This window comes from Tyto alba, unplaced genomic scaffold (assembly GCF_018691265.1).
Source record: "Tyto alba isolate M040663 unplaced genomic scaffold, T.alba_DEE_v4.0 Super-Scaffold_16, whole genome shotgun sequence".
NCBI lineage: Eukaryota > Metazoa > Chordata > Aves > Strigiformes > Tytonidae > Tyto > Tyto alba.
In genome coordinates this window covers 13,578,231-13,597,433 of record NW_024881278.1, presented here as the reverse complement: position 1 = coordinate 13,597,433, position 19,203 = coordinate 13,578,231, and the positions used below count along the sequence as shown (strand labels likewise).

General features: G+C 44.0%; 1 protein-coding gene across 2 annotated transcripts in view; it reads left to right on the top strand.

The window, feature by feature from the left end:
* XDH (xanthine dehydrogenase) overlaps positions 1–15,327 on the top strand; it is a 53,028-nt gene extending 37,701 nt beyond the window's left edge. For both annotated transcript variants that reach the window (XM_032989404.2, XM_032989405.2), the window contains 12 exons: positions 948–1,139; positions 1,628–1,773; positions 2,371–2,452; positions 3,006–3,101; positions 3,819–3,947; positions 4,973–5,047; positions 5,905–5,957; positions 7,118–7,232; positions 7,894–7,959; positions 9,714–9,902; positions 11,138–11,305; positions 11,958–15,327. In XM_032989404.2, the coding sequence (XP_032845295.2) occupies positions 948–1,139; positions 1,628–1,773; positions 2,371–2,452; positions 3,006–3,101; positions 3,819–3,947; positions 4,973–5,047; positions 5,905–5,957; positions 7,118–7,232; positions 7,894–7,959; positions 9,714–9,902; positions 11,138–11,305; positions 11,958–12,008 (1,362 nt within the window). In that variant the 3' untranslated portion in view covers positions 12,009–15,327. The remainder of the gene's footprint in view (positions 1–947; positions 1,140–1,627; positions 1,774–2,370; positions 2,453–3,005; positions 3,102–3,818; positions 3,948–4,972; positions 5,048–5,904; positions 5,958–7,117; positions 7,233–7,893; positions 7,960–9,713; positions 9,903–11,137; positions 11,306–11,957) is intronic.
* Positions 15,328–19,203: the final 3,876 nt, after the last annotated feature.

The window sequence follows — 19,203 nt, the reverse complement described above, 5'->3', positions numbered from 1 at the left end:
AAAATTTTTGTGCTGATGAGCAAAAAACCTCTGATTTTCTGTTGTGTGAGTGACCAACCCAATAGTCAGTCATGTTTATTCTAGCTCCTTTTCTCTAGTCCACTGAGTCTTTGATAATTTTCTGCAAAAATTAATCCATTTCAGTATGAGAGAGCTGCAAGAGTGCTCTACCAGAGCCACATTTGATGCTAGCAATGTGATTGGGTCTGTGCAGAGCAGAATGGCAGGCAAGTGTCTTTGCATAAACTAAGGCCTTGGTTGAGAGTACATCTGTGTGAATTGTCTTTTTGACTGTGTCTCAATCAAGGGACTGGAAAACACTCCATGTTGAAATAAGGTTGAGATGTATACAATCTCTCTGTGCTGCTGCTGGAAGGGAGATCGGGGAACGGAAGCCAGAACGAAGCTATAGCCCTTTCCCAGTCCGGAAAATTAATGGACAAAGATCTCAGATCTTGCAGTTTAGATGTAGCTATTGAAAATCTTTATTTCATATAGTTGCCCTTACTGCCATAGCCCAGCTGTTGAGTCACTTGATATCATCAAGATTTCTTTTCCAGTAACAGATTACTCAGTGTAATTAAAGAAGATTCTGGTTCTTCCAGATGCGTAATGGTATTTAGTAGCAGTTTGGCTCAGCATGAGCCCAGGGCCAACAAAGGGCTTTGAAGCTCTGTCTGTCCCAGGGTCGTAAGTGTTAATAGAGAAGTGTGCTTATTGTCCTGTCCTTCAGGAGGATTCTGCTTGACACGACTGCAAATGGGAGTGAGTACTGGCTGCACCTCAGTGCTCATCCAGCTGTGACTGCAGAACTGCAGGGTGCAAGAGAAATTGCTGTTTGTTGTCAATTAGCCTCAGAGCTTTCCAGCCTGGCTTTGGCAGCTAGTGAGAAGTCCAACATTCAATTTGTGATAAATGCATCCACCCCTATTCCTTCTCTTCCCCAGGTTATAGACAGAGCCCTGTTACATTTGGATAACTCCTACAACATCCCCAATGTCAGCAGCATGGGCACTATTTGCAAGACCAATTTGCCTTCCAATACAGCCTTCCGTGGATTTGGAGGGCCCCAAGGAATGATGATTGCTGAGTGCTGGATGAGTGACATTGCTCGGAATTGTGGCCTGCCACCTGAGGAGGTACAGATCCACTGACACATTTCAGGGTGGTGCTGTGTTTGAACAGGCTTTGAGAACTTGACACAGCCACAGAAAAATTACTAAGCATGAGAACTTTTGCTTCATTTTTGCTAAGCCCTTAGCAGGATCTCAAACTTCCTGTATGACAGCCACACGATAGCATGGATTATCTTCTGCTTCATTAAATTTCCTCAGTAGCCTCAGTTGTGTAACATCTGCTTTAAGGATAGATGTTTTTAAAAAAGTCTAAAGGTACTAGGTGCATTAATCTTACTAACAATGTGCTTAAATCCCAATTTCTCTTGAAAATTCCCAGCCTTAATCTCTTAATCCCCATTTTCCCATAAACAGATATATGTCTGTTAACTCTATTGTTCTGTAGAGTGAGGAGTAAAACTAGGAACCAACATGCTTTTGATGCCATCCACTAAAAAGACCTAGTCTGAAGGATTGAACTTGACATGTCCTTTATATGTCTCTTTGGGAAGGTGCGGAAGCTCAATCTTTATCATGAAGGAGACCTGACTCATTTTAACCAAAAACTGGAGGGATTTACTCTGCAAAGATGCTGGGATGAATGTTTGTCAAGCTCTAGCTATCATGCCAGGAAGAAACTAATTGAAGAATTCAACAAGTAGGTGTTCTGGAGTTGTCTTGTTACTGGGTGCACCTGTTGCCTACAAACTTCTGAAGTTCTCCTAGCAACTTGAGTGATGTGAAGTGAGACCTTATATTTGCAGAGTGACTTCTAAAAATTTATCTTCTTGAAATTCCTTCATGCTCACCGTAGGAAGAAACCTCTTATCAGTGAGCTGATACCTTAAATAAAGCAGGAATCAGACCTAGTATGACATGATTCTGTAAGAGAAATGTATCAAAGAAGAGGGGGGTCTGTTAAATCCAGCTAGGCTCTTCAAATGGCTATCAAGGCAATTTGTTTAGGCTTTCGACTGCCTTTTAGTATTTTTTAGTTGGCTACTATATACAACTGAATAATTAATAGTCCAATTAATATGCTTCTATAATGCCTGGGGGGCACCTTCAGTTCTGGTTTCTTCTTGTTGGAACCCATAAACAAAGCAAATCTTTCATAAAAATTACTGATTAACTCGGTCTATATTACATTCAGATATTTAAATTCTGCTTTGATACCCAAGCTGTCAGAGGGATGCATACTACTGAGTTGTGATGAAAGCCTCATGAGTATATGAATAACATTCTTTCCTTGCAGGCAGAATCGCTGGAAGAAGAGAGGGATGTGCATCATTCCTACCAAATTTGGCATCAGTTTCACCGTCCCATTTCTGAACCAGGTCTGTAAGTGTCATTCACCTTTTCAGTAGAGAAGCTAGATTTATGCTGCCTCTGCCAGGTACTAAGTAGTAAATTAGCTAAGAAAGAGCGCGTGTTTTTCAAACCAAAATGAACAACACAGCAGCTAGCAGTTTATACTGTCCAAAAGCCACCGCAGTGCAGCTGTGTTTGCATAGCGTTGTGTTAATTTCCCTCTCTATTCCCTCTTCCTCGATAGTTGAAAAACTGTTTCTGTGTTTGACCTGACTTGATGAACTGTCAGTGGTGTTAGAGAGTTCAGGTGAAGAGTGCATCTCTATTTCACAGGGGCAGGTTTGAGTTACTTCACCTGCTTTCTGAGCTGAAAATACTGTCTGAGGTTTGTTATGTCACTGAAACTTCTAGTGAGTTGGTGAGACTAAACCAAAAGTTTAAACTAGTGGCTTTAATTACACTGAAGAACAACATTAGTCTAGTTCTGAATTAATTCTCTCTGTAGTTTGTAACTGAAACCTGCTAAGTACTTCATTAGTTCATTCATGATGACTCTTGAATTAATATTTCCTCTTACAGGCTGGAGCTCTGGTCCATGTGTATACAGATGGCTCCGTGTTACTTACACACGGAGGGACTGAGATGGGTCAAGGACTTCACACCAAAATGATTCAGGTAATAATGAGCTTGGACTTAACCAAATGAGATGTCTTTTCAGAAAACTTACACTCATTCTGTAGTATTGCCTCAGATAACTTGACACTTCTATGTGCATGTGTAGGGTAACAAATCATGACTAATTCCTCTTAGTTTCAGCAGCAGTGCTAGATTTCCAGACTATTTTCACAGCTGAGTATGAGAACTAGGTGGTTCATCATTTTAACAATTACTATGTAGATAATACAGGTTATGCTTACAATATAGCTTCTCTGGCAATTTCATTTAATCCCATAGAACTACAGTTTACATATATTTTATAGAAAAATTTGTTGTATTGCAAATATATTTATCTGTGTATGCTAATGCCTTTGTAGTTAAAAGGGCCTAAGGGAGCAACATTGCTTTGGCAGGCAAATGAAAGAGAAATCTAATAGGGCTCTTCATCCTCTGATTCTTATAATTGTTGAGAGAAGATTTTAGTCTCACAGTAGTGAAATGAATGTCATTGTGGGAAAAGTGTACATGTATTTGCTCGTACACATTCAGACTGTGAAGGGCAAACAATGTTTTGGCTAGCTCTCAGTCACCGAAACTACTGAGTCTTCAAGAAAAATGGAATTTAAGATGGGAGAGGGTAGAGGTTGCAGTGTGGATCCTAGCATTGTAAGCAATGAATGATAATGCTCATGTATAAGAGGAGCTGCTTACCAGTTGTTTACATTTGCTCTGCAGGTTGCTAGCAGGTCACTGGGAATCCCCACCTCCAAAATTTACATCAGTGAGACCAGCACAAACACTGTCCCAAATACCTCCCCAACAGCTGCATCTGTCAGTGCGGACATCAACGGAATGGCCATCCATGTATGGAAACTGAGTTATTTAAACTAGTGGGCTATAACCTAGGACTTCAGAACATGAAAAGTCGATGAGTATTCATCTGTTGCTTAAAGAAAATATAACCATCAAAAGACAATTCCAGGCTAAGGATACCTCATAACTTCTTTACCTGCTATAACTACTAGCAGTGTTAGATGATGAATGACAGTATTTTTTTCAAGTTGTTTGAAACTCTCCTTTAGTCCTTTTGCAGTTCTAAGATGAAGTGTGTGTGATTACTCAAAATTAACAGAACAAAGCATCCATTTAAATACCTAGCTTCTTGGTAATTAATGTGGCCTTAACTATAACTATATATAATATATATAATAAAATATATTGTGCTGCAAATATTAATAGCAGATAGTTTGTGTGCTGTGTGCCAGAACTGTAGACCTGTAAATGTTGATACACTCAGAGCAAATTTCCTTCTGTAGCAATAGCATGGTCATGACTGTCCCTGACATAGTAGAGTTACCAATGCATATATTTGCAGCGTATGTGACTTTTTTGCATCGAAAAGAGGAATTTAGTATTGGTCATTTTCAGGTTTGAAGAAAAGGGCAAGTGTAACTTGCACAGTTACATCATCAGGCTGTTTTTATTCTCTGCACAGCTTGCCTGAATAGGTTGAATTTTGTCAAAAATATTTTTATTTTTCAGTGTTATGAGATCATCTTGTTAAATATGCTAAGATGTTTTGCTGTGGCTTGGTACAGATAGAGTTACTGTATATACGAGTGGACCTGTGTCATGGTCCAGAAAGTTCTGTGCTGTATATGGAATTCCCTTCTGCTATCAGCACTGCTTTAAAATCCTTTTCAGTCAAGATTTCGTCTTATATAGCAAGACATCTGTTAGTGAACTTTGTTCCTTTTTATGATATAGCAAAGTCCTAAAGGCAATATTGATTTAAACAGAAGGCTCTTTGAGACTCTAATAGGGCTCTTAATACTATAAGATGACTTTTCAAATCTTAAAATATTGCTTCTCTCTTTCTTTGTTTCTAGAATGCGTGTCAGACTATCTTAAAAAGACTTGAGCCGATCAAACAGTCTAATCCCAAAGGATCCTGGGAAGGCTGGGTAAGCTGTTTGTTATTTGTCGTGAGACAAGTGGGTATTGTCAGAGGTTGTTTTAATTGGCAATCCCTGTATGCAGATATATCCTCCAGGTCTTCTGCATCTCGCTACAAAGATTTGAGCAAAGACTGTGAAACAGAAACCTGGCAAGGGGAGTAACCAAAACTTGCTAGAGGTCATCCCCAAAACATCAGTCATGACTTCAATACTGAGATTTCTCCAGATCCTGGGGCCTGCCTATGATAAACTTGACCAAATAAAAGTCTTGAGTAGTTACATATATCTTTGTAGTCAGGCTACAGTCTTGGGCAGGAAGAAACCTGATTTGTAGTAAAGGGATTCTGTGACAGCGATGACTCCCTGTTGAGCTTCCATCCACCTCCTGTAGTGCTCCTTGGCTGCAATATCTCTGTACCCTCAATAATAAGAGATTGGTGTGTTGTAAGGCACTCAGGCTGTTTTCAGATCCAAGCTCTCCTCTTTATGGGAGGAGCTTTTGACTGTGATTTTGAAGTCAGGATAGGATTTCCTTTGGCCTCACTGAATTCAAGATGACTGTCAGTTTAACCTTTGTCTCTGAGGTTGAAAGTCTAACCTGTAGCTGAGAGCCAAACAAACAAGAGCGAGTCTTATCCCTCTGCCAACGGGCAAGTTCTGCCCTTGGTAGCTGCTGACAGGGCTATTTGGGGAAGCGACTGCATTATGATGTTTCCCTTGGCACCACTGGTGCTGGGTAGCATGACAGCTGCCTGTCACTGGACACTTTCTATTCATGCTCTCCTGGAAATGTGTTTGGGGTAGCTATTTTGCAGAGACTGGTTGGACAATTACTGTTTTCAAACTTTTGTTCACTTTTCCAGATTAAAGCTGCCTATGAGAACTGTGTAAGCCTATCGGCCACGGGGTTTTATAGGTGAGTGAATATTCACACTGCAGAGACACAGTTCTTGATTGTGTAGATTGCATCCAAGGAAATTTCGGGAGGATTTACAGCCCCTATCGCCCTGTCACTGCTCTAATTTAGAGCTGCACTCCCTTTCCTACCAAGAAATGTTAAGCTGAGGTTAACACAGTCCTGGCTGGGGAGAATCAGCTCCTGATGGAGCACAGCTCCTGGGGCCAATTTCAGATCTCATGTAAATCTGAAGTAGATCTAACTTCACTGTAGATGACCTAGGTCTGAGGATGCATAAATGAAATCAGAGCTTTGCCTGGGGCTTTGCTCTGTGTCAACCTCGTGACTTAGTGTTGCACTAGAACTGTCATGCAGGCAAAAAGGGGGCAGGGGTTGTCCTTGAGGACAAAAGCTACTTACAGCGATTGGCTAGAGCACTATCCTGTCTGTTGTGTCACAAGCAGATACCAGTGTTTTCAATGTCATTCTCCCACTTTAAACCCTTGCTGGTTCCTGTGCAGTTCTGAAATGAAGCACTTTTCTTAGTCAGCTTTGCTGCTAGAGGAAAACAGAGATCCATCATCTTTGAGGCAGAGAGGTTGACATAAAAAACTAGACATGGTGTTGAGAAGAGCCTATTTAGGAGTAAAATACAATATGAGCTCATTTCTGTTGCATCTCTGAAATGTGTTTTTTGTTTAGCTAAGTGACTGTCAGTATTTTAATAAAAATAAAATCAGTTTTCAGGTAAAATATAAATAGCCAGATACAAAGTTTGCCACGAACTGTGCTTAAAATCAATTCTTAGCTTAATCCAGTTTTTGGTTCAACTTGATTATGCACTGAAATCTAATGACCTCTAAGAAATGTTGAACTGAACTCTAAAAGCACAGGATTTGCTACTGGGTTGGTGGGAATGAGTTCATAATAGTCATCACAAGCCCTGGGATTCATGGGAAAATAAAGATGGCTAAAATAGTTATTGTTTCAGTTATGTTTTGGAATACAGAGCAACTTTAGCAGATTTCTATTTGTAGTTGACTACACTCTTCATTTCTGCACGGTCTTGGTGGAAGGGATGAAACAAAAGTGAGTGGATTTTGATAAATTGCAATGTGCTTGTACTCATTTTGACTGTTCACGGAATGAAACGTGGTTTTGTTTTTCTTTGCCTCAAGAATTCCTGACCTTGGCTACAACTTTGAAAAGAATGAAGGGAAGCCATTCTGCTACTTCAGTTATGGTGTTGCTTGCTCCGAGGTTGAGATAGATTGCCTGACGGGTGACCACAAGGTGAGGGGGTCAGCAGTGAAATAGCCCTCTGTGTTTAGGTGAAGAAAACATTCACAGGGAGTTAGAACAAATACTGGGTGTCAGCCTGTTCCTAGCTCTGTCATTGGTCTGGTATGACCTTCAGTAAATTTCTTAACTCCTCTGTTCCACAGTGCAACAATCCGTAAAGTATAATAAAATGATAATTATCTACCCTGCAGGGATATTAGGAGGCTTAATGAATGATTGCAAAAGTTACTGGATTTGCTTAAGTAACAGATAGCAGCACTGTGTTAGTACAAAAGAACAGAAACATACTGGAATTGAGTTAATCATTAAAAATAGCACTGAAGACTTTTAGAAAGAAAGGAAAAAACTAAAAAAATTTCATCAGAGTCTGACCTAGTTGGTTATGCTCAGGTACAGAGCATTGATGCTAGCAGCTTGGAACTAGTATAAAATGGGTCCATTGGATCTCTGGGGAAAACTGCAGTGGGTTCCTTTGTTTTACTTTAGGGATGAACTCTAATTAAAAGTCAATATGAAGAGTTGAGCTGAGATAGATTGTTGAACACGGGTGAAGTGTCAGTAATAGTTGGACACATTACTCCTCCTCATGCAAGTCTGTGGTGTACCAGTTTCAATGTTCTGTGCTGATTTATTCTTTATTTCTGCCTTTTAGAACATTCGCACAGACATAGTTATGGATGTTGGTACCAGTCTGAACCCAGCCATAGATATAGGACAGGTAAGTGAAATAGTGGTTTCCATCATGCTACTCTCGGGCTTTTCTAGATGAGACCTGATCCCTTCTCCAGGTTATGCCTTTGCAAACAAAAAAAAAATCTTAAACTTGGGTAACCAGTGAGGCATTTCAGGCCAGCTATGAAAACCAGTTTGACCTACACTTAACTATGCAATAGGCACAGAATTATGTAGGGAAATATCCTGTTGTGGGTTTTTTTTGCCTTGGATATTAAGACTACAGGATATTCTCCAGTTACCACCATAGTTATGCTTTTCAGCATATGTCTTGTCTAAGGAATGAATCCCAACAATATTAACATGATGGAATAAACACATCCCAGGCTGTTTCTATGGTGCAGCATGTGAGACTAAATCCCACACCTGATTTTTAAACTCCTACCTGCCAATATCAAGTCCCATTTAATTCAGTGGAAATTCTGTGAATAAAGAGGTGAGGTGGTAGATTCTGTCCTTCAGCTACTGCTGTGTAGGAATCTCAGTAGGAAGTTGGACCAGTCACTTAGCTTGCCAATTCCTCGGGCAGGGACAAGCTTACTTCCATATTTTATGCAGTAATAATCACAGTGATACCTTGCAGCACATAAAGGTAATAAACACAGTGTTGTTTGATATACTGAGAGGTGAATTGTTAGACACTTGAATGTGCTCATCTAGCCGTCTTAGCTCCTGTGCTAACTCCAGATGTTGATATAGTGTAACTCCAGTGTAACTGCTGCAGGATTTGAGGTTTACAGGATAGCATGGGTTGCAGAGCTCTGCTATAGTTAAAATGAAACTTCTTTGAAAGCAACGTTTTTTTCTGAAGGAGACATTTTTTTTTGGAAGTGGCAAGGGGAGAAGGAGCCTTTCTGTCTTCACAGCCTGTTAGTTTGGATCTGTGAGTAAAGAGATGGGTTATATGGAGCCTCTTAAAGAGATCTCAATTTCCTGTGTCCTTCCATGAATTGCTGCAAACAATCTGGGCACACAGAAGAGAAAGGATGTCATATGATTGCAGGAACACAAGTACACAGAGCTGGATTAATGAGAGTTTGTGCCAAATCTTTAGACTTCTCTGCCTGTCAGATGTGTGGGCACAGGGAGCAGAGCTTCTTCATGTAGGGTTGTTTAAGCACATCCTCCTCTCATAGCTGCTCCCCGCCCCCCCCTTTTTTTTTTGAGTATTTTTTTTTCCTAAAAGATACAGTAGAAAAATTATGAGATGTCTTTAGTATTTGAATGGATATGAGAGTGTTTTTGCACATGTCTGCTGGTGACCCAAGAATATGTAGTACTTAAGAAAGCATTTATACTGAAATAGAAAGTGTAAAATAGTTTGTCTTCCGATATGTCATCTTCAGTCCTTTTAGTCATTTTGTCTTTTGAGTTATCAGCCAGTACAACTCACTGAGTGTTAATCTGCCTGTGAAGGAATCGATATTTGGCATTGATTTTTTTTTTTTTTCCCCTGCTTCATCAGAAAATTCCTGTCCTGTGTTTACAGCATATCTGTTTGCATGTATCAATAAATTGCTTCACCTGCCAGGGAAATGCAGCCACATCTATATGGGAACACAGGAATTGTGCAAAGGTGCCAAGCTGTACGCCACAGACGGGACAAGGGTTTATAGATAAAAAGTAGGAAATTAGGAGGAGAGGGCTGAAAACTCTGGTGGAAATCATTGATGTTTGTTCTTGTGCAGGGAAGAATAACAACAACAAAAAGAATGTAACCTTGTTTGGTTGTGTTTGTAGATTGAAGGAGCATTTGTCCAAGGCCTTGGGCTCTACACCATGGAGGAGCTGCGCTACTCTCCTGAAGGGAACCTGTACACTCAAGGGCCTGGGATGTACAAAATCCCAGCATTTGGAGACATCCCAACAGAATTCTATGTGTCTCTTCTCCGTGACTGTCCAAACAGCAAGGCAGTTTATTCATCCAAGGTATACATGTGAGATCTGCAGGCTCTTACTGCTCTATAATTCTGTGAAAGCTGAGTGTGATAAAGTAATGATGCATGTGTCTAAATAGTTAATCTTGCTATGTTGGCTTTATTCTGGGTCCAGGATATTTTCCCATTCCTTACCAGAAATATGTATACAATCCTTTATAGTTAGGAAGAACTGAAATAACCTGCACATTGCCACTCTGATTGTTCATTAGAGAGAACTGAAGTGGCTCTGCTGTGCCAGTTTGGCTGTAAGAGAGTCTGCCAGCCTCCCCCTGCATGTCAGCTCCCAGGTTGCCCTTCCCTGGCACTGGAGCCAACACATTTCCAGCAGTTTCATTTCCCCAGATCTGATATACCAAGATTTTGTGTCTGAATTTTCATGTTTTGCTTTCTTTGCTGTTTCACAGTGCTTATGTCACCCTTAAAGGTCCATTATTAATCCATGTGTCCTTCAGCTGTTTCCACTGCAGTCAGTGCTGTTCTCTGCAGTTAGTGAGGGCTGGATGTACGGCGTCAATGAATTTGCTTTACTTACAGTTCAGCAGAGCTTTTAGAGAGGTCACTCAGTGTCCTTGTGAGGAGGCAGGTGAGGCATATACAGACAGTTTCCCATTTCCCTTCCATCCACAGGGCATGATCCAGACACATCTTTGTCAATGAGGAGAACTTCTTGGTTGATTAGTCCTGATGACAGAATATATATATAAAAAAGGGGGGGATGGCAAGGACCCCTCAGTACTAGATAATACTTATATTAATGTGTAATCCCTGCGGGAGGCATTCCTGCTGGTTTGCAAGGACCTCCAGTGATGGAACATCATGCTTTCTGCCCAGACAGCTCATCACTGCCTTATCGGAATACCCTTTGCTGCAGTTTTAGCACCATCCAAAATGTTGTGAGAATGCGTTTGTCCCTCTTTCCTTTGTAACAGCCTTGCTGTGTCAGAAAGCTTGTATTTTCCTGTCTCCTCTTTAAATGGGCCGAGGGTTGTTTTACCTCAGGCTTTCCTCACTGGTCACACCTGGCAGACTGACAGCTGTTTTAGCTTCATGTTTCCTCACTGGTCACATTTGGTAGACTGAGAAGTTACAAAGGAGGAATGAGGAATGTGAACAATTCCTGATTGTTGTGTTGGGCTTGCTCATCTTTCTCTTTAGCCTCATTAGTCTTTCTAGTGCCAGGACTGTTTTGGGCTGCAGCCTCACCCTTGCTTGTGCTCTGTCCAGGCTGTGGGAGAGCCACCTCTGTTCCTGTCTGCCTCAGTGTTTTATGCCATTAAAGATGCCATCTACTCAGCAAGGAAGGACTCTGGCCTGACTGAACCATTCAGGCTGGACAGCCCTGCTACCCCAGAGAGGATTCGCAATGCTTGTGTGGACATCTTCACCAAAATGGTAACAGCTTCTGGTTTCATAGTCTGCTCCCTGGCCAGCCTACCCCACATGGAGTATGTGTGATGGTCACAGTGGTCCAGGTCTGGGATTAGGGCAGGATGGGGAGGCTGTGGCCCTGCTTAATCAGATGATTTTTTTTTTATTTCATGGGTGTTATCCTTCATTTAACGTGCCACCAAATGAGACACAAATCCACAGACCAGCACTGCTAGGGCTCCTGTTGCAGGAAGGGCTGCCATAGATTACCGATGAAGTTGCAGTTCATCCCTCCATCCTCCAAGTGCTGTCTGTAGAACATCTGTGGGCATCCTCCAGGCTTTTGTCAGCTTGAACCCTGCTGTGGTTAACAGCAAAACCTGGATATCCTAGTCCTCCTCACCTAACACCTGCATTGCTGTCTGGGGAGAAGGATTCAGAAGTGATTTTGAGAATTTACACAAGCTGTTGATTATCAGGCTGTCAGCTAGAGCCAAGTACAACCTCTAACAGAAGTGCCATGAGAAAGACATCTTTGTGTTTTGACAGACTGAGATATGAGCTCAGATCTTCAACAGTAAAAAGGCGGGGACCCCAAAGGGAGCATGGTGGGGCATGCCAAACCCAGGTCAGAACCTTCATTTGTTGCTAACTTAATTATTTTTTCTCTTTACAGTGCCCTTCTGCTGAGCCAGGGACCTTTAAACCATGGTCCGTGCGTGTGTAAAAGAGAAGTTTAAGGAGCAAATTCTCCTTGTGAAACCGAGCTTATGCCAGAGGGACCACAAGGCAGTAGGACTATAATGAAAAAAAAAAAAAAAATCTGTGTTCCTGTGGCTCATCCACTGATTCATGGAGCTTTCACATTTAATTGTCCAATCACTGTTTTTTCTCAGAGAGGGAATTGCTGCCAGATTATAGCTGTGATGTAAATTCAAATGAAGATTAAGTGGAAGATGATGTTATCCAGGTGTAATTGAAAAATCTTACAGGTTTCATTTAAAATTGTTGCAAGGATGGGAGATGTGCTTATTACTAGCCAATGTGAAATGACAGGGTGGTTGTTTCTTTTTTTTTCTACTATGGGGAAAAGATGGATCACCTTGTGATGCTATACCAAGAAGGACTTAAATGCATTGAACCCAGACAAACAGTCCTCTGAGGTAGGGGAAAGCCTGAGAGGCACTGAGGGTTGGACCCTGTTATGTCCCCTCTGCACATAAAACCAAATATACGGTAGAGGAAGATGAGGAGTTTTGATGTTAGCTAACAAAGATGGTCTTACCTGTGTAACAAAAGTGGTTCAGAGGAAAACCCTAAAATGTGACCAATCGCTGATTTATCCTAAGTTAAATGATGATTGCCTTGTCTGCACTAGGGCTTTAATGAATTCTTAGTTCACGTGCTACCTTGTCTTCTCTGATTAAGGGTAAAAACCAGAGGTACCAAGAGGACTTCCAGAAAGATGCTGCTTCATTTGACACAGCCTTTTCCCACCCCACACCTCCCCATCTTTCCCCATCTTTTAAATAGGAAAGGACATCAGAGACCTTGGAGTAACAGAGGACCTTACTCACTGTTGTTCCCAAGGCAATTTATACCAGCTCAGGCAAGGGACAGGAGGAGGATGGACACAGCCAGGGATTAGTTGGCCCTGGGTGCCCTCTAGGGTCAATCCCTTGCTGTCATGCTATTGTCTTGCCTTCTTTTCAAGACAACTCTTATTTTTGCTGAATGTAAGAATGGGTACGTTTTGCTACGGGGACTGCTTGTCTGAAAAATCTGCTGACTGTGTGATGACCTTGTGTGTTCTGGGTTGAATGCATTTTTCATGTTGTATTTAACGCCAGCCACCCCTCTTCACGGGTTTTGTCACTGTCAGGTTTAACACTGTAGCATCATATTATCTCTAGATGATGTCAGCCATGTACTGTACCTACTCATGTGCAAACTTTTATCTGTTTCTCTGGCCCACAGCTTTATGTACATGCCCTTTTTCTATTTTTGCACTCCTAGGGCCATCAAAAAAATGTGGTGCAAGAGGATGTAACTCCATTGCCTTATATATAAAATTTTGCTCACATACAAACTGCTTAAAATTGTCCTCCATCTTAGGACTTAACAATGTATGCACAGTTTGAAATATCTTTTTGAAGCACTCCAGGGTATATAGCTTGGAAATGTGTAGATTTATTTCTCATCTTAAAATATTATGGTTCTACCATCTAGAAGGAGGGCATTTGTATATGTGAGTTGCAGAAAGTATTTTGTGCTTGCTGGGCTTGCTATGTAATTTTTTTTTTTTAATTGAAATATGATATTGGTGTTTCTTGAGCTCTGAGGTACTGGGCAAGAACACATTTTATGTTTTCTCCTGAAAGTTGTCAATATGTAAAAAACCTCTTAGAGGAGAATATGTGATTACTTGTGTGCAAGAACAGCTCTTGGAGCCTGTGTATTCATGTTCTTGGATGTGCAGGAAGGGAAGCAAAATATAAAGTCTGTCAGGTAGACTGGTATCAGCACTGTTTCTGCAGCACCCACCTCATGGGATCGCTGGATATGCTCATCCAGACCAGGCTGAGAAGAAATACCAAGGGAACGTAATGTGTGTTAATGCAGAACACGGGGAGCTACAGACAAAGAATGTGATATCGAGGAGCTTGCAGTGTCGTCTCAGGGGAGAGCTGCCAGCAGTCACGAGAGGCCTGCTCCCTGTGGGGGTCCTGGGATGTGACGGGGTGCCACTAGCAGGACAAGTGCTCTTTATCCCCTCTGGGTCTGGGAGTGCTGTTTTCATCATTTCAGAATGGGTTTGTGCTATCTCACATGGCCACTGTGATTGCCTGGACAGGTGAAATTTTTAAAATGAGATATATAAAGTTTCCCTCTTGTTATTCGCTTTGTGCATTAATTTGCAGTGGATTTGCCAAGTTCTTGTGTACATGCAGTGTCAGAGCAGGCTAGTTCAGTGCAGACCTTAGCCTGTGGAGCCCTTTTTGCTGCAGCATCAGTGAGCCACTGTTTCCCAGTCACTAGTCCTTGCCCTCAAGCCACCCCAGCTCAGGTCCCTCTTACTACCCTTCCACAGCCACTAGCTGATAGAAGGAGAAAACACCTTCCTTTTGGGGTGCGCTGGATGAATGTAAATGATATCAAACACCTGAAGCAATAGTATAAAGTCAGAGTTGCAAAGTAATTGCAGAAACTGCTTTTGAGGGTGTGGGAAAAAGGGAAGCGTGGGGAGTAGTAGGAATTTACAGAAAGATCATGATAACACCTGGCTGGGCTGTGGGTGAGACCCTAAGGAACCTGAAGCTGAGATTCTCATTTCACCTCTCCGTGTCTCAACATTTCATACTTTGCTTTCCCATGGAACTAAGTCCCAGGCACCTTCGGGAAGGACTGGGACCCACTGTGGAGGGCTGGCAGGAAGAGGTGATGCTGCTATAGGATAGCCTGACTTAAAATGTGGTCTGTACTACAGAGCTGTCTGAGAACAGCTCTCGTGTTGCGAGCGCTCAGCACTGTCCCCTGCTAGGTGCAGCGTCAGAGCTCTTCGCCCACATCTCGCTGCATGGGATTTCAGCTTGCAATCGCTGAAGGGAAAGCTACCTATGAAGAGAAAAATGTTCCTTTCCTAGTACTTTTCAGTGAAATGATGCATGACTACTGTTAATGTATAATTGGGAATTTGCTGCTTCTTGCCTTCCAGAACTGTGTCCTCAGAAGAGGAACAACGCCATCTTGCTAGACTGTGAAGTACTACGCACAATAATGGCACTTAACTGCTGTAGCTGGATAGTTTGTGGGGGGGTGAAAGGAGGCCGTTTGGTCTCATGTCTTAACGCTATTAATCACGAGTCCCTCCATGAGAGAGGGAGGCTAAGTTTTCGGTAATCATTTTAAGTCGGTTCTAATCAACAGCTTTCACTATCATTTTTTAATGAGCATTGTCAAATCAGTGTCTTTGTTACATGAATGTATGTGGAATTCTCTGTCAACGTCACAACATTAAAAAATAAAGCTAAAGAATACTCTGGAAACTAGTATGCTACGGCAAAAGTCTGTCACGCTTTGCAAGCTGGACAACTTCAGCTCATCCTTGGTGTTTGGCAAGGATGGACCCTTCTCAGGGGCTGTGGGGCAGATCAGCCCCCTGGCCAAGGCTGGGAGAGGGCGGGTCAGTGCTCAAGGCCACCCAGCTGGAGAGCCTGGGCCCCCACCCGGCCGTGCTGGCAGCCGAGTCCCACAGAAGTCAGAGCCTGTCCTCTCCCTTCTCTGACAGGAGGAGCTTGCGGTAGCCGCGTGGTGTTTCCCACAGCAGCAGAGCGAAGCATCCTGATGCTTCTAGCCACCTCCACCAGGCCCACCAGCTGCTGGGACAAAGTACAAGGCCGGCTGTCCACACGGCGTGGCTGGTACCGGGTCTGGACTGCCCGAGCGAGTAGAGCCGAAAGCTCGGCTGGGCCCGTTTCAGTCAGCCCTGGGCAGGGGGGAACCTCACTCAAAACTGGCGAATGGAGCGAGCACCATGTCTCATTGCTGGGGCCCCCTTGAGCCTAAACAGGCAGGAGACGGGACGGCGTAAAATGGGAACAGTTTGCACAGAACAGGATGGTCTGGGCTGGGCCTGGTCTTCCCTGGGCATGAAGAGATTGAGAACATAACCAGTGGTGAGCTGCCTTGTCTCCTATCTCACCTACTTGTGCGGGGTAGACAGACTCCAGGTGATGCCTTCCTTTGGAAGGAATTCTTGTACCTGCGTGGGGAGATTGGTCACGAAGAAGCCATCGCCAAACCTCTTGGCTCAAAAAGGAACCCAGAATATGAAATGGCAGAGCACAGGCTGATGCTGCTGTGCTTTGAACCAGGTCCAACACACCCTACCCCAACCCCCTGAGTTCGCTGAGAGCTGTTTACCTCATCACAGTTCAGTTCATGCAGTTTTCCAAGGCCAGGCATTTCCTTAGTGCCTACTTTTGCTGTATTTTGATGCAATTCAGCTGCATGAAGAGCCTTGATCCTGGATGCAGCTGTGGGGCGAGGGTCTGCCTATGGCCCAGCTGCTACTCAGGGGCACTTGCGTTTGGATTACCGCGCTCGGAAACCCCCTGGCCGGGGTATTTCTACCAGGTCTCTGGGGTGCTGAGGAGGTCTGACAGAAAACTGTTAGAAAACGGGAAAGCGGCAAGGTCCCAGCGGTAGAAGCGAGACAGTTGCTGCTTCTGTTGGAGGGACAGCTCGCTGAACATCTGCTCAGATAACCAGCTGTAGGTCCACTGCACTTGGGTGTCGGTGAACTCGGGGATCAGGCTGTCGGCGGGCAGCCCGGCCTCCCGCAGCAGGTGACCCAGCTCCTGCCTGAGGAAGCCAAACATCACCACGTAGTCATACTGGACGAGACAGGGCCAGCACAGCCTGACGAGCGGTTTCCAAGCCACGCTGGCCTGCTGTCTGCTGTCTAAAAAGTCTTGAACAAAGCTGCTGAAGGAAGGGCTGCTGCCCATGCCTTGCAGGAACATGGAGATCAGCCTCTGGAAAGGGTCCCTGACAAACAGCACTTTGGTGTAAGACCCTAACATGGTCTCGATCTCCGTCAGGTTGAACTCACCCAACTGTCTCTCCAGAGTGTGCCGCCAAGGGTAGGGAAGCGGCACCGGGAGCGTCACGTTCAAATTCTCCTCTAGCTTCTCCAAAAGCTGCTGCCACTCCTCCATCCCTGTCGATGGCACTTGGCAGTAGAGGAGGCCCAGCTTGGTGCTTACCCTCAAACTCGAGAGCAGGCGGGCTCGCTCTTCGCGGCTCCTCGGCAGCGTGGTGACTTTGCCTGATCGGCTGCAGAAAGCTCTCAGTCTCTTCTTCCTGAGCTGCTGAACGTGCAGGAAGGTGTCCAGTGTCAAAGTGAAGCCCCCCTCCGCCTCAGGGGCCAGCTCACCTGGGAAACAGCATTTGAAGATGGGGGTGAGGGAAGCCCATAGTGGACGCCTGCCCCGAGCTGACACCCCAATGCAGGATGCTGTGGCAGGCTCTTTTCCATTTATTCTGGCATGGAAAGGATACAGCATGAACGAAGAAGGTGGGTAGGAGACGGGAGATCAGCCCTGCCTGGCAAACAACTCGGTTTTGCCAGGAAATGGGTTTCTGTCCCTGTGAACATGGGAGATCATGGACACCCAGACCCTCCTTTCCCCAAATCACCGCGTCTGAGCACTGACCTTGACCGTAGCTTTGTGCTATGCACCCCATTCTTCACTAAACTCCTTGCTTTCAACTGAGCTTAACAGAGGTGAGTTTACCAAAGAGTCAGAAATATTCTGAGAGACTGAGGAGTAGTAAATTGCTTTATAGGGACAAATACACGACCCCCTGCAAACCCTTTGGCATCTGTTAATTGGTTAACATCAGCTGTCAAATATATGCAAAAGCAAGAGATTATTCTTAATGGCTTGGGGCAACTTAGGGATCCAAATGACTTAACTCATTGCATCACTTCTATATGTAAATTTTTTCCCCTGTAGATAAAAAAGCAAAAGCAAATAAAAAGCAAAAAGCAAATAGAAGATAGGAGACAACAAAGCAAATAGAAGATAGGAGACAACAAAGCAAATACAAAAGGCAAAAGCAAATAAAAAGACTCTATGATAGCTGGCTTAATTTCTCAAATTTCAGCTTTGCTTTTTACTTTTTATCTTATTTTTGATGTGAAGAGGCCATAGTGGCTTTGAATGCAGAGGATAAAACCCTGCCTTGCTACCTTTTTATTTTTTTTTTTTTTTAAGCAGTTAGGCAGCAGCGTGTCTGTCTCATCTGCTCAGTGTAAGCATTTGGCAGCCCTGGGGAGACAGTTTGATGGTTTCTCCTGGGTTCTTGGTAAGTTAAATATTTCCCACAGATCTGGGGAGGCTGTCATAGAGGGAAGAGAAGCACAGCTAAAATTAGGAAAAGGATGCCAGGAGAACAGGGACAACACAGCCTGAAGGTATCTTGGGCTGCTCTTAGACTCACCCAGCCCCACACCGACAACATCTGCAAAACCTATTGATGACTTTGTCCTGGACTGACCAGGACTGGCAGGGAGGAATATATTTTTTAGGCAAGAGAGGCATTAATCACTGATTTCCCTCCTGCCTCCCCAACAACGTTTCACGCTTCCCAGCAAAGGTTTTGGGAGTTACCTCCAGCAGTCTGACACCTGGTTTCCCCACCCCACCTGAGACCAATGACCCCACTAACGACATAAAGCTACAGGGCTCCACAGCAAGGGTTTTCTCCACAGGTTACTCTGCCCCTGGGGCTGTGCAAAGAGTATTTTCTGTGCTATGGGCATTTTCCCACTGAGAACCTCCAAAAAACAACCTCCTGGTCATTTCCCCCATGGGATAGAAATGCTGCTAGCCAGGCAGAACTGCCCCGGTGCCCCAGTGTTACCTCCTTGGCTGGCAGCAGGGCTCTGGAGAAGCAGCCTCCAGTTCAGGATGATGGTAATGCCCAGGGCAGCTGAGACGACAAGGCGAGGTAAGAAGCGCATTTCGGGTGTTGGTGTGGTGCTGGGAGGCAAATCTGAGCAGGTGGGGGCCTGGAGGAAGGGTGTTGGGGAACCTCCTGTGTTTATTTAAGAGGAAACACACCCAGGGCTGGGTTAAAGTACTGTTTGGGCAGCAGCTCAGCAAGGGGCAGGGAAAAGGTACGAAATGTGCCTCTCGCCCTGTGTTTGTGACCTGAGCTTTTAGGGCAGAATCTGCCTCTTTATTCAACATCAGTGCCATGCTCGGCACTCCGCCGTGCCAGGTGACTGCGGTCCCTGTGAGAAAGGAGCCCTGCACTCGCAGCCCCACGCAGGGTCCTGCAGAGCCAGGTGGGGAGCGATGTCCCTGGGCCCCTCATGCACCTTGTTCTCTGCTGACTTTGCCTCTGGGTGA